The sequence below is a fragment of the Mustela nigripes genome, chromosome 14 (assembly GCF_022355385.1).
Source record: "Mustela nigripes isolate SB6536 chromosome 14, MUSNIG.SB6536, whole genome shotgun sequence".
Classification (NCBI taxonomy): Eukaryota; Metazoa; Chordata; class Mammalia; order Carnivora; family Mustelidae; genus Mustela; species Mustela nigripes.
In genome coordinates this window covers 65,090,533-65,105,896 of record NC_081570.1, presented here as the reverse complement: position 1 = coordinate 65,105,896, position 15,364 = coordinate 65,090,533, and the positions used below count along the sequence as shown (strand labels likewise).

General features: G+C 37.7%; 1 protein-coding gene across 3 annotated transcripts in view; it reads right to left on the bottom strand.

Moving 5' to 3' along the window:
- Positions 1-12,485: 12,485 nt before the first annotated feature.
- Positions 12,486-15,364, bottom strand: part of GIPC2 (GIPC PDZ domain containing family member 2) — an 83,577-nt gene continuing 80,698 nt past the window's right edge. For all 3 annotated transcript variants that reach the window (XM_059375213.1, XM_059375212.1, XM_059375214.1), the window contains exon 6: positions 12,486-12,834. In XM_059375213.1, the coding sequence (XP_059231196.1) occupies positions 12,689-12,834 (146 nt within the window). In that variant the 3' untranslated portion in view covers positions 12,486-12,688. The remainder of the gene's footprint in view (positions 12,835-15,364) is intronic.

The following is a 15,364-nucleotide window of genomic DNA, read 5'->3' as shown; positions in this document are numbered from 1 at the left end:
CAACCAAGCAATGAGGGATGGAATTATACTAAAAGCCAGTGACAAGGGGCACCTGGGTGGCTCAGTCATTAAGTGTCTGCCTTTCTCTCAGGTCATGATCCCAGGCTCCAGGGATAGAGCCCTGCATTGGGCTCCCAGCTCAGCGGGAAACCTGTTTCTCCCTTCCCCACTCTCCCTGCTTGCATTTCCTCTCTTGCTGTGTCTGTCAGATAAATAAATAAAAATCTCTTAAAAAAAAAAAGTAAGTGACAAAGAACAGTAAGTATTTATGGAGATCAGTACTTAGCACAAATAAAGGAAAAATCATACATTTAGCAGTGCTTATAAAATCCAATTGGAAAAAAAATCCAATTGGAAAGAAATATGTAATTCATTGAAAGATGCTTTAAAAATACACAAAAGGGAGGCCAAAAAAAAAGCCATTTGTTCATTTAGATCAATTAACAGTCTATTAGTTCCTTAATATGATTTGTCTATTTCTTTTGTACCAAGACACTATAATAATGAAGTAAGCCTAATAAAATTCTTTCAAGCAAACCATCATTTGTGTAGGAACAAAGGATTTTTTTTAAGGAAAAGAAAACTGGAACATTCCAATCATCCAGTAGGGAAAGTAAAATGCAAATGAAACAAAAATACAGTGGATGATTGCCCACTGAGTCCCCAACTAATAAGCAGCCATGAAATGGGCCATATCACCAACAAGAAATGCAGAGGAAGGAGTGTACTACCAGGTTCCCTTATGCCAAGCAACTCAACAATCTACAAAACTCACTTTTACTTCATGTCTTCAAGAATAAAATCCTCTAACATAGATTATGTTGTTGCAAGGCAATAGGATTGGCTGGGTGGTATTGTTTTATTCTATGTCCAATATTTCACCAACTTTCACATAAGCCTCAATAAAAGATGTTAGCTATTTCTTATTCATTAAACTACTGATGTTTAAAAAACAGCACTGACTTTTAAAAACTAGTTTACCAATATATATAAATATATTTGGGCTATCTGCTTACTATGCATCATGCCAAAAAAAGTCTGGCTAGTTTCTTGTTTGTTTTTACCAACTAGAGGAGCTGGGCTGCTTAAAGAGAAGTCTGACTTAAATAGAAACTATTGGTAGTAGCAAATATCGTGGGTTGGCTTGCTCAACATCTATTCCAATCTCACTGTGTTATCCTTCTGATTCTACAATGGCCAAAAAACTTTTTTCCCCAGGGTCCCTTGTAGCTACAGATTCTGGATATGACAGATCTGCCAATCACATGCATTCAAGATTTGAATTCAGAAGGTTACCTGTGAGAGAAGCAGGGCACGTGACATCGTTTGTGCTGAGGCAGATACAGCAGAAGTGGTATGGCCCAGAGTTGTCACAGATTTAGCAGAAACAGTTTCCTGACCATGGCAGCAGCTCCACCAGCAACCCAGTTGAGGAGGAAAGCTTTGGGGATTCATCCTTGTGACTGCCTCCTCAGCCTAGAGACTTAACTCTTGAGTCCTAACAACTCTGGGGCCTATCCAATAAACCATATTACATCACTTTCTGTGTACAACAGTACAACAGATTATGTTCTCTGTAACTGAATCCTGACTAACAGGATAATTTATATAAAATTCAACCTAGAGAGACCCAACCAAAATGAGATGTCTCAGGTCATCCATCAGGAGAGGCACTCTCTCACCAAGACAATTGAGATGGAAGCTCGAAGTGGAGAGCTAAGAGATGAATGCAGAGATCCCCCAGATCTGCAGAAAATGAGGCACATAGATAGACTTCTGTGAGTGTCAATCAGAGACATGGTCTTTCACAGGCTAGTGAAATCCAAGTCCAACATTTGGTTTGTATATTTGGTTTCAACCATGTGGAACATGCCATATTAATAAAATATTGCGGACAGAGGAAATAAACAGAAGTGCAAAGATGAGCCACAAATCAGCTACATTAAGGAATCTAACAATAGATTAATGACTGACATTCACCACCTAATTGTCTATGTTTTTCCTGGAATCAATTACTAAGCTCCAGAGGTTACGAAATCCTTACTATCAAGGCAACATGAGGAATTTGGGCATTTAAAATAAGACTAATGCTTACAACAGGGCTTTTCAGGGAGTCTAATAAAGGGACATTTTCTAGAAGCCACTGATTCCTTCCAACTTCCCCTTTGGTTTAATATCTCTGCTCTTCCCTGTGAGCCTCTATTATACTGTGACCAGTTTATAAAGCCCAGATAAAGTATTTTTAATTGTGATTCAGCAGCTTCTTTCATGGGCCACTCTACTTCATACACCAGCAGGAAATTACTCATATAGACCCTGAATCTGAACTGACAAGGATGATCTATAAGGAAGCAGTTCTTATTATTATAATTACAGGAAAATTTACAATTCCAACTTTAAAAAGTCTTGTTCCTAACAAATGTCATTTTAACTGTAGCTAATGAGTGTCCTGAATAACACAGTTGATCATAGATAGGATATACAATTATTAAGGGGAAAATATCCTATGATAAGTACAAAGTATCATACCTCATAAGTATTGGCAAATTGCCTAAATGTAAAAAACATTAGAGAGAAGACAAGTTTGTTCAAATGGCAGCTGTTTAAACAGTAGTATATAAATCAGTATCTGACCAGAAATCTACCTCCATGGAAAGAAGGTCTTTTCATGATGTGAATCATCCACACAATGTTAATTACTAAATATAAAAAAGCTTGCTTTATTCATCCAGGCAAAGAACAAATTCACTATTAACTGTTTGCTTGAAACTTGTTTAAAAGTTTTTGAAGTCATGAATAAGGTTTTAAAGTTTTTAATGTACCTAATTTTATGCTTGGTATGAAGCTGTCTATAACTTTCACAGGATATTAACCATAATCACCTCCTACGGTACATCAGTGCCCAGTCATTTCTTTGCCTCTCAGATCTAGAAGAGCCTTGGTTGGTTTTGTAGAATTAGTCATTTGCTCTGAACACTCTCGCAGACCACATGATATAAACTCCAAGATTCTGAGGAGAAACTATCTAGGTTTCCAAGACAATTCCACTGTCAAAAAGTTACCCTTAGTAAAATTACAAAAGAGCTCAAAAATCAGGCTGGACAAGTCAGAACAGTTACAAGAAGAATATAAAATACCTGACTTGGTATTGAGGGTTACAGAAGCAGCAGATGGAAAAAAGGTAGCCACAAGGGCAGGCAATGCCACCTACTGGTCAGAGGAGGTAAATTTTTTAAACTGCCTGGTGAATTCCCTTCTGCCATCAAGTGACAAGGTGGTGAAAAGCTGATAGTCTCCTTCTGAGCACTATATCACCTGGGGGAACCTTTCTGGAAGCTAACTAATGTATTTTAAAATATAACACCAAGGTGACTAACAATGTTTATCAAAAAAGTCAGAAAGGAGAGTCACAGACATACTCTAGAATTTTAAAATGATCAGTCCTGAAAACACCACCTATCTCTATTTCAGTCAGTATATCATCTGCAGAATTTCCTTGGACCTCATTTTCTTTTTAAAGAAGGCTCAAGGGGCACCTGGGTGGCTCAGTCAGTTAAGTGTCTGCCTTCGGCTCAGGTCATGATTCTGGGGTCCTGGGATCAAACCCCATATCAGGCTCCCCACCTCAGTGAGGAAACAGCTTCATTCTCATTCTCTTTCTCTTTCTCTCCCTCTCTCCCTCTCTTTCCCCCTGCTGTTCCTCCTGTTGTGTTCTGTCAAATTAATAAATAAAATCTTTAAAAATTTAAAAAAAAAAAGAAGGTTCAACACAGGGCTTAAACTTATAACCCTGAGATCAAGACCTGAGCTGGTATCAAGAGTTGGACATTTAACTGAGTCACAAAGACACACCTTGGACCTCATTTATTTTTTTAAAAGATTATTTAAAGATCCTCTGGAAAGGTACATGATTGACTTCATTTTTTAAATTACTACAGTTACAAATAGTCTTACTTTGGGTTTAAGATTGAGGGAAGCCTCACAAATATTCCTTACTCACTAACTCATAAGTTAATATGTTGAAACTGACCACTCTTCTGTACAGAAAAGAACTGAAAGGGAATATATTCAGGGTATTTATAATCATGTCTGTAAACCCATCCCTTTGGCATACAAATTAGAATTTTTTTCCAGAAATGGATGTTTGGAGCAATATAACTTTCCAATTCATTTCTCAGAACTCAAGTATCTTAGTCTTAAAAATGGTTAATAATTGGGGCGCCTGGGTGGCTCAGTCTGTTCGGCGACTGCCTTCGGCTTGGGTCATGATCCCAGGGTCCTGGGATCGAGCCCCACATCGGACTCCCTGCTCGGTGGGGAGTCTGCTTCTCCCTCTGCCTACTGCTCTGCCTACGTGTACTCTCTATCTGTCAAATAAATAAATAAATTTTTTAAAAAATGGTTAATGACAAAATTCCATGCTCCATGAAACCTCAAATGCTAATTATATTCTCAAACAGTAAATGGCACACAGAGCATTTGATAACAAGCAGCCTTATTCAAATTTGTTTCACAATATTAAAAATAAAAAAAAAGAACGCAGTAATCATCCCTGAGTAGTTTTCTGAAACAATAATGACTCCAGAAACAAAATACCCACAACCCAAGTCAAAACAACTAAACCACAAAATCATTTAACCATATTTGAAGGATTTCTAAGACTGATCCTCATTCTCTAAGAATGGTCAAGAACTTTCTTAATCTGTCTTTTTCCTTAGTTACACAAGGAAGAACTTATTAAGCCAGTGACTACCATGTTTTTTTTTTTTAATCCAGACTTAACTATTGCCAGTTATATATTTTTTAACCTAAAGAACCACCAAACTCTTTCAGCGCATGGTTTCTAACTAAAATCCATCACTCAACCATTTAAGTCCACTTCTTGGCCTAACCTCAGAGTAGCTGCTCCCTTAGTCAGGCTGACAACAGCAGCTAACTGAATCTACAAACTTGTTCTCCCAGCTTGAATCTCCTCCACAACTTTCTTCAGTTGAGTGACTCAGAACATTGCTCTCTGGTAAAGTATTAACAGGATCAATTTGGAAGAGAGCTCAGGACTTAAAACTGGGTTCAAATCCTGTCTTTGCCACTAATGAAGCATGTGCCTTAGAGCAAGTTATTTAATTTCTCTGGACCTGTTTCTTCATCTTTAAAATGAAAATAAGCATTACCTTCTTCAAGGGGTTGCTGAAGATTAAGTGAGTTGGTCTACGTCCAGTAATTGAGCACACAGTAGGCACTCAACTTTGCTAAAGTTCCTCATTAATGATTATTCTGTTAGTGTTTAATATGTACCAGACTCCATGCTAAGTGCCCAGGGTAAAACAGTGAGAGATATAACCAACCCCACTCCCAAGAAACTGATATTCAAATGGGAAATATAGAATAAAACTAATAATTTAAAATAATGATGAGCTAAGATGAAAACAAGGACTGAAATAAAAAATATGGAGAGGAAGAGGGTCAAAAACATCTTTGCCAAAGAAGTAGCATTTACATTAATAAATGAAGGATGACAAGGACCTGGACATCCAAATAGGAAGAAGGGTTCAAGACAGAGAAAACAGCAAGTGAACAAGCTCTAAGAAAAGAAGAACTTAGAAGTGAAAAGCAAGTTCAATGTAACCAGAGCACCGAGTTGGGATGAGTATGGTGAATGACATGGGTAGGGCTTTGAAGGCCACTGTAAAAAAGCTGGAAGAGAAGTGGTGTGATCCCATTAGCATTTAGCAAAAATGCCCATGTTCCCATCAAAGCTCTTGTGCTGGTGCAGTTCATCTTTCCAAGTATAAAAGCAAAGGTACCCCCCAACACTCCACTAGACACAAGCAATGGACTGTCTCTCTTTTCTACAGTTTATGTGTGGGTCAGGTCATCACCCAAAATGGAAGAAAGAAAAAAAATCTGAGAACAGGGCATGCAAAGGAATAAGCCAGAGATTTGGGCTGCTGTGGTGACTCTCCTGTTAGACAATAATGGGCAAAACTATGGACAAACACTAACAGAAACAAATAGTGGATGGGAAGTGCTGATTCTATGAAGGCTGATGGGCTCTGTTCAATGACTCAAGCTTCCACAAGAGCATTGGGTACTCAAACACCACCCCTAACTGTGTGTCTTACTGCCTCTGCAATAAGGAGACACCAGGAATCTTTGGAAGGCTCTTGTTCCAGTTGGTCTAAACACTCTATGAAGCCATCACAAGACTGCAAGAAAACAAGGCACCATCTTCCTCTGTTAGGACCTTTGAAGACATCTCTCTCCCTTTCCCCAAAACATCCATACATCCCATAGCCTTTAGTCTCTGTGAGCCCTTTAGCAAAAGCAAAATCATCCAAAAACTAGTGCCCCTTCCCTCAAAGACAAAAATGAGCATAAGATTAAGTCCCTCCAGAGAAGAAAACAATGAGACCCTGATATTTTCATTTTCAAGAAAGCTGAACACTCATGGCCTACAATCAACGTTTTCAGAGCACTCGCATTACCAGGAGGAGGAAGGCGGGAGTGGAAGGTGGGACCGCAGTGCAGAGTCTGAAGCAGCAGCCCAGATGGAAAAGAGGCATGGATTGAACAGGTAACACTGAAACAAGCAAGAAGTAGATATTTGGGAGATATTTCCAGAGATACAACAAAAAGTACTTGCTGCAGAATTAGACATAGTAGGTGAAGAAAGAAACAGTGAATTATGATGCCACTTTCTGTCAGAGAAAATTGAAGACAGTAAGACAAAAAAAACTTGGGTGCTGCCTGGGTGACTTAGTCAGTTAAGTGTCCCACTCAGTTCTGGCTTGGTCATGACCTCAGGGTTGTGAGATCAAGCCCCATGTTGGGCTCCACACTGGGCAGGGAGCCTGCTTAAGATTTACCCCTTCCTTCCCCCTCTGCCCCTCTCCCTTTCCTAAAAAAAATTTAAGTTTCATCCTGGACATGTTCAAGTTCTGACATACAAGTTGAGATGTCAAGGAATCAGTTGAACATCTGAGTATAGAGCTCAGAAGAGAGATACAAATGGGAGATATGTTTGGGAGTTCTAACTATAAAGATGCTTAAAGCCACAGGAAAAGATGAGTCCTCTGAAAAGAGGGTAGAGTCTGAGGCCTGAGGACCCATGGATGGAGAGTGGGTAGGGAAGAGCCAGGAAGGGATGCATGGAGAAGAGGGAAGGACATTACAGGAAGACGGCAACAGTTTCCCATCTTCCCTTTCCCAAAGCTAACGCACCCTATAGTTCTTCCACCATTCCTTAACCTTGCAGGATTTTACTTCCTCATTTTTCTCCAGTGCCATTGCAGAAGAAAAAGTATTCCTTTTGCTTTATGGGGAAGAGTTTGGTTTACTTCATTTTTTATATCTCTATTTACTTTTCACTGGAAAGCCACAAAAATATAATTAATTATTTTTATAACAACATCTGAATGAGGGGGATAAAAATTCTTAGAGAAACCACTTTTTCAAAGCTAAATTCATTCATTGGATCTACAATTGTCTTAATCATAAATACTATTCCCAACATATTATTAGATGACACATAAGATAATGAAGCCTGAATCATATTCACTCTACCCCTACATGAAGGAACCTAAGAGAAAAATCCACAAAAGGAGACTACAAGCAGCATTTTTATAAGCTTAGTTTCTCCATGATCAAAACCACAGCATAACCACAGGTTACTCCTGTTGAGAGAGATCAGTCATCATGCATGTCAATCCCACTCTAAAAACCGTGTCTAAGGGGATCTTTATCTACAAAACTAGAAGAGAATACCTAATAAGGGCAAAATAAAGAGCCAATATTTATTTTATTTTATTTTATTTTATTATTATATCACTGGTAAGCATCAGATATTATATATAAACAAAGGCAAAACTATCATGTGGATTAATCCATAGTGCACCAATTGGTTAGTCTACTTCTCCAAGAATAAAGTTCTCTAGCATACCAATTTACATTTAGAAAATCACCTACTTGGTGAAATTAAAAGAAATCTTACTGCCATATATAGCTTCTTCCCATACAATTTTATATCCATTTTAGCACTTACCTAATCCTCTTGGAGAGCTCTATGAAATCTCTATCTTGACAGATGCTGAGTTCTTGAAGTCATGTCTGTTGTTCCTACCCAGTGCTGGTCCTGATTGTCAGGGATCTCAAATCAAAGGTCTAGGATTCACTTCCATTGGAATCATCTGGAGGATGGGTCAAAATGCCCATTTCTGGACCCCACCTCCCAATAGTTGGAATTAGCATATTTTTAAGGATTTCTAACAGCTCTAAGAGAGCCTTTAAAATGCATTAAGGAGAAATGAATCCAAAAGGCATAACCACCTAGGATCTACAGGCTGGTATTTCTTCTACTTATGCTATTGTTTGGAAACTACTGCCATAAAATTGGTTGAATAAAGAAGAAAATGTCACCCCGGGTAAAACTCTGTTTTATAAACAGAAACAACTTATGACTATTTTACCTTAGAGTATTCTGGCAGTACGTAGCTCATATATTTTTACTGAATCAAAACACTTAATTTTGGGATTTTAAAACTAAGAGACCTTAGGTATTATACCTCATATGAAATACATTGAGAAAAAATAATACCAAAATATATTAAAAACATAAAGGCCCAGGCACCTGGGTGGCCCAGTCAGGTAAGCATCTGCCTTCAGCTCAGGTCATAATACCAGGGTCCTGGGATTGAGCCTCATGTCTGAGTCCCTGCTCAGCAAGGAATCTACTACTCCCTCTACTCCTGCCCCTCCACCATTTGGTGCGAGTGCGTACCCTCTCCAATAAAAAATCTTCAAAAATAAAAAAAAAAGACCTAGACATTTACTTGTGTTATCTGTAAATCATTTATTTAAATAAAACTAAAAAGTCAAACATTTAAAACCCCTAATATTTTTTCATAAAAACATTCATCATTTTTTTCATGAAAAGGTTATTTTAAGGAGTTATATTTTAAATATTATAAATTATGCCTCTATAATAATTCACTGTTTGATCAATACATAAACATCTGTATAACCTATAAGTAGATATACAGTAATGCTTTAAATAAAATATGTTATAATTTTGCAAATTAATAAATTTCCAAAATTCAATCTCAAAAACATTTTAAAGTATATGCTATGATTTTTACAAAAGACAGAAGTATTTTTTCCTCCCAAAACATAGAATATTTTATCTGCATAGAGTCAATACCATTGCATGATACAAATAGTTCAAAATATAAAATATTTAAAACTATTAGAAAATTCGTTTCTTTTTGTTATGGCCTTAAAAAATATCTGTGGCTATACTTAAGTTTTATAGAAGCTTAACATCTCAAATTGAGATAAGGATGTCATATGCGATTTTCACCCTCCCAGCAGATAATAACCATGAATCTTTTCTTAGAACTAGGTTTTCAGGTAAAAGGTGGGGACAGGCTGTGCCATTTGTACACTTCAAAATCTTAGAAACATTTTATAACCATGACATGCATAAGGACTTGTAATTACTCTGATGTCCCTTTCAATCTGTATCAAGAAGATAATAAATGTACATTTTACACAAAGCATTAGTTCTTGCATTAGTTCAGCTTTAGATGCTGAACAGCATCTCCTTTTTATTCACTCATAGCTTAGGTAGAACACCGAACGGTCCTTCTAACCCATTACTTCCACCAAAATAATAACAATGCTATCAGTATTCATATATTGCTAGTTGTATCAGAGGGTGAAAGGGTCATTATATGATCGATCTATTACATCTTTGGCAGAGAACTGTGCCCTATTTAGAAGAACCATTATTTTGAAAACTCTATTTGCAGATGACATTCATTTTGCAGCTCTGCTAGAGAGGCAACGATAACTAAAAGATGCCAGGAAGGCTTTCTCTAGACTTGATGAAGGTCTAGCAATAATGTGGACCTAAAGAAAGTGTGCTTTACTTGGAAAAAAATCTCTATTCGTTAAAGATATGGGGGAATACAGCAAAATAGTCATTTGGAAAAATTAAGTTATCTTTAATTACCTGTTAACATTACAATATTGGATACAGAGGCCCTAAGTAGAGGTTAACTGATTAGTGCTTTTATAATTGAATTCTTAAGAAGTTTCACATCATGTAATTATATATTTTTGAAACATCACAGAAACCCAAAATATACCTATTTGGAATCACCAGAATGTGTATACTTGATCAGGAGCAAGTTATGTTCAAGGCCCCATTGAGCCCAACGATCGGTCCCCACCTACATACTCTGCCGCAGACAACACACAGTGTGCTCTTAGTGGCCCCTGAAAAATGCAATTTTGCATGGAGGGAAATCAAAAATAAAATAGTCTTGCTCTACTGGGGGAAAAAAAAAACAAAATAACAAATAAAAATAACAACAAAATAAAACAACAGAGGCCTTCTGGAAATGTTTTACTGGTATCAATGAAATAGCATGTTTAATGAAAAAAGAAAATAGTCTTGTCTCCTTGTAGCAGAAGGGTAGAAGAGTAACCCACACTGTAGACGGTGACAACTAAAATGAGACCTTGTTCTTTTTGTGCACCGAGAGTTACCGAACGGCAGGAAGTTCACAAACAGATATATTTTCAGGGAAGGGAACAAAATAATACAAAGAAACTGACCTTGTTATCAGCTTAGCAAGAGAGGTGAGAGAGAAAGACATTTCAAGGAAAAACCTATTAGGATTAAAGAACCTGTGCCCAGCTGAAGCCCTGAATGATGATAACTACCATTTAACCCTAACAGGCAAGCAGAGTTACCACTGTACATGGACATTGGTACCTTACATGTTGAGATTCTAGAAAAATCATGGTGAGCACAGTTCACTTTGTGAATATGAGATACCATAAATCACACAGAATCCGTGTCAATCTTCCTGCATGCCCAAAAATGAAGGAGGAAAAAGACATTCATCAACAATAAACAATGACTCTTCATTTCAAATTTAACATCTAGTTAGGAAATTTTTTTTTGTTAAACTAAAGTGCTTCTATGGGTCTCAACTTTCTCATCTTCAGAAATATCCACTCTGGGTGTCCTCCTAAGAGAGGTGGTATTAAGAATCGGTAGATATCTTAAAAGTAGAAATTAAAATTAAAAATAATTTTTAAAAAAATAATTAATAGATATTTGGAGTGCTCTCAAAGAAATCCATGAAATGAATAACAACAAATTACAGCCTGAGTTAGGTCCCATTTTCAAATGATGGGCAAGCGCATTAAGACAATCCATGTTCTAACTCCTTTAGTTACACATTAATGACTAAAACAGGGCTTCTGTACAGGACTCAGATTAATGAGACAAAGAGTATCCGCTTCAAAGCATTAAACTTCTGTGAAAGAGGAGTGGATGTTAGCAAAAGTAAAGTTGCGCAGGAAAACAACAGTTACCGAAGCATTAACTCACCATGAAAAGGGAACTACTTCTGATCTCCTGGATTACAGCCCTCATGGGTCATTATTTCTGATTACCATGGCAGCACACAACATTTTCCATCTAACACTTTAGGAGAATGCTTGGTCACACCATGCTCTGCCTTATTAAATGATCTATGCTGAAACCATTCATTTCCATTCTCTGACAGCCATAAAATGTCACGTAAGAGTGATAAGACAGTCATTTGCCCTCAATTTTCTCAATAATGTAAGGTTTTAGAGAAAGTACGTTAGAACTCTAAAATAATAGACTAATATATTTTCTCAATTCCTCCGTCCTCCTTTGTTTCCACTGGGGGAAATCGATTTCTGATAGCATCTCCGCTAAAGTTTAGGGGGCTTAAAACGTTGCTCTTTCACCCAAAAAAAAAAAAAAAAAAAAAAAAAAGTTCTCAAACACAGTTATTTTCTGAGTAAATATCTTTCAAAAGAAAAGTTCTACAAAGACTATAAAAACCTTCCCTGGAGTGCTTATGAAGCATAACATAAAAGTGGGTATGAGTGGAAAAAGAATGCTTTAAGAACTGCTTTTAAAAAAATCAAATTTAAGTGCTTTCCACCCTATCTGCCTTTTCCCCCTTCTTCCATGCAAGCAAACACATACACAGTATAATAGATTTTAACAAGTTTTTAAAAAGGAGCAATTACAAAGAACCAAAAAAATAAATAAGTAAATCAGTCCTTGCTTTAAGAAGAAAGAAGGCCACAGATATCAAGAGATTGTAGGAATCTTTCTCCCCTTACTCAGTGGATTTAAAAAAAAAAAAAAAAAAAAACCACTTTCTAGACCCAGAGAGGGCATAATTCACACTTCACTTCCTGAACACACCTAGATCAGGCTGGTATAACAAAAATGAAGATGCTCGGAGGCAAATCATACTCTAATCCCAATTTCCCTGCATTAAGATTTTTAAAAGAGCTACAGAGCTATTGCAATCAGCTATTTGCATGTGGGTAGAAAAGAAAACACAGACGTTTATGGGGAGCAAAATCCTCTCTAGAAATACTTTCTAAAACTTACTTTAAAAAGACTCTTGAATGAATATTAAAATCGATCATATTTTAGGTGATTTATTTTAAGCATACCACATCTGGAACCACATTAAAAGGTACCCAGAAACCAAAAGTGTATTTCAAAGAATGTATTCCATATACATCAGACCAAACCAGAGTCTGTAACAGTGCCTAAAAATCAGATCCTGTGGATATTTTTTAAAAGAATGTTCATTTCTCCAGAGACGGATCATCCATGTCATCGTCATTCTCGTTTCGCATCACCAATGACTCCCCAAACATCAAAGACAAATTCATCTGGGAACGCAAAGTCTCCAAGAGTTTCGTCAAGTGCCACAGCAAATTCATCTGGATTACCTTTGTCCTTTCCAGCTTCAAACATTGTGGTAGCTATCAAAAACAATTTTTAAAAATTAATGATACATGAGATGATATCAGAGAACAGACAAAAATGGCACCAGAAAAATTACTTTCTCAGTGTAACATGCATAGATCTATTTCTAGCACAAGTTATAACAGTAACATACTAACAGTAACATACTAATATACTAACATCTGTCGGGGGAGCATTTAAACAGTTTGTCCACTGCACCCAGATTGGTCACCCCTGGCCTCTCCTGCACCTTGAAGCCCACCAGTCAAGAACTACTGGTATTCCTCCAGAAAGGAAACCCTGTGGATAACCCTGCCAGGAAAGTCAGGGTACGTCATCCCTCTTCCACCTGCCCACAGTCACTAGCTCTCTCTGCCCCCTCTACCAGTACCCCACTGCCAACTATAATGGAACCCAGGACTCCCTGTCCCTCCAAAGAACAAAGACGAAGGGTAACAGTTCGCAATGGGAAAATCAAGCTAGGGTGAAGAAGGTATTGGTCTACTAATGGAATCAAGGTAACTTTTCCTGAGCCCCTTTCTAGTTTGAGATAGAAAGTGAATGTGGCACCTGTGTTCTGTTTTTCTAGTAAATGCCTAGGCCGGGTTCTTACATCTGGGGAACCAGCATCTTCAAGAGTGCACATTCTCACGGGACCTGCCCCAACTGGCTGGGAGCCCATGAGGCTGAGCTGTTTTTTCTCAGCCCCTTATAAGCAACTAGAAAGAGACAGTGTGGATGTGATTTAGAACTTGGATGAAGAAACTCTAGGTTAAAAAAAAAAAAGAACCACCACCAAATCTCAGCATCTCCGTTCCTCCCAGGTTAAGGCTAAACAATTCAACACTTGTAGGATTTCTCTCAATGAACCAAGAGGTCTGGTCTTTAAGCTAAAATCCACTAGGGCTCTTAAGAGCATTTAAAACATGGGGGCTTAAGTGGGTATGAGAAGAATAAATGAAACAAGATGGGATTGGGAGGGAGACAAACCATAAGTGACTCTTAATCTCACAAAACAAACTGAGGGTTGCTGGGGGGGAGGGGGTTTGGGAGAAGGGGGTGGGATTATGGACATTGGGGAGGGGATGTGCTTTGGTGAGTGCTGTGAAGTGTGTAAACCTGGTGATTCACAGACCTGTACCCCTGGGGATAAAAATATATGTTTATAAAAAATAAAAAATTTTAAAAAAAAAAACTGTGCCTTGGGGCGCCTGGGTGGCTCAGTGGGTTAAGCCTCTGCCTTCGGCTCAGGTCATGATCTCAGGGTCCTGGGATCGAGCCCTGCATCGGGCTCTCTGCTCAGCGGGAAACCCGCTTCCTCCCTCTCTCTCTGCCTGCCTCTCTGCCTACTTGTGATCTCTGTCAAATAAATTAAATAAATCTTTAAAAAAAATAATAAAAAATAAAAATAAAAACTGTGCCTTGTCTCAAACAGCTCTGTACTAACACAGGCCAAAGGGAAAGGAGGAGATGTGGCTCAAAGAAATGGCTAACAAATGGACAGAAGGAAGGAAGGAAGGTAGGATCATGAAGAACAGGATATTTACATAGTTTCAAAGTATCTCTCCACCAAATACTTATTACGGAGAATAACTTTATAATGGAGACAATTAGCAAACACCACTTTAAGCCATCAACATGAACAATATCAGAAATAGAACAAACCAAATCCTATGCCTCCTGGTAAAATGTAAATGAAAAGAATAGAAGATCACATTAGATATTTTTGCAAGAGGTATGACATAAACATAATTCCAAAAAAAAAAAAAAAATCAGGCAAGCCAGAATTGAGGAACATTCTATCAAATAACAACTTGTACCCTCCAAGAGCATCAAGATTATTAAAATTGAGAGTGGGAAACTGTTCCAAATTGATATAAATAAAACTAACCTATATTTTGAACATGCACTTCTGCTATAAGGGATGTTAATGCATTTAGTGAAACATAACACGTGATTAATAGGGGACAGTAATATATCAATGCTAATTTCATGATTCTTGCTAATACTGTGCTTAGCTAGGAGAATATATTTGTTCATGAGAAATATGTACTAAAGTATTTGGGGGTAATAAATATTGTTCATTTATTCCCATGTTCAAGGAGAAAAAAAAGTCTTTGTGCTATACTTATAACCTTTTTCAATGTCTAAGATTGCCTTAAAAATACTTTTATTTATTTTTAAAGACTTTATTTATTTATTTGACAGAGAGAGAGATCACAAGTAGGCAGAGAGGCAGGCAGAGAGAGAGGGGGAAGCAGGCTCCCCGCCGAACAGAGCCTGATGCAGGGCTCGACCTTACCACGCTGAGATCATGACCTGAGCAGAAGGCAGAGGCTTAACCCACTGAGCCCACCCAGGTGCCCTGCCTTAAAAATACTTTTAAAAAGCAGTTATGAGTGAGGAGGAATTGATTCTTTCTCATCATTCTCTCTCTCTCTCTCTCTCTCTCTCTCTCTCTCTCTTACTCTGTCTCTGGCCCCAGCCCTGACCCAAAAGCTTTTGCATTTATTTTCAGTCTAGAAACAAATACTTCAAAGAGAAAGA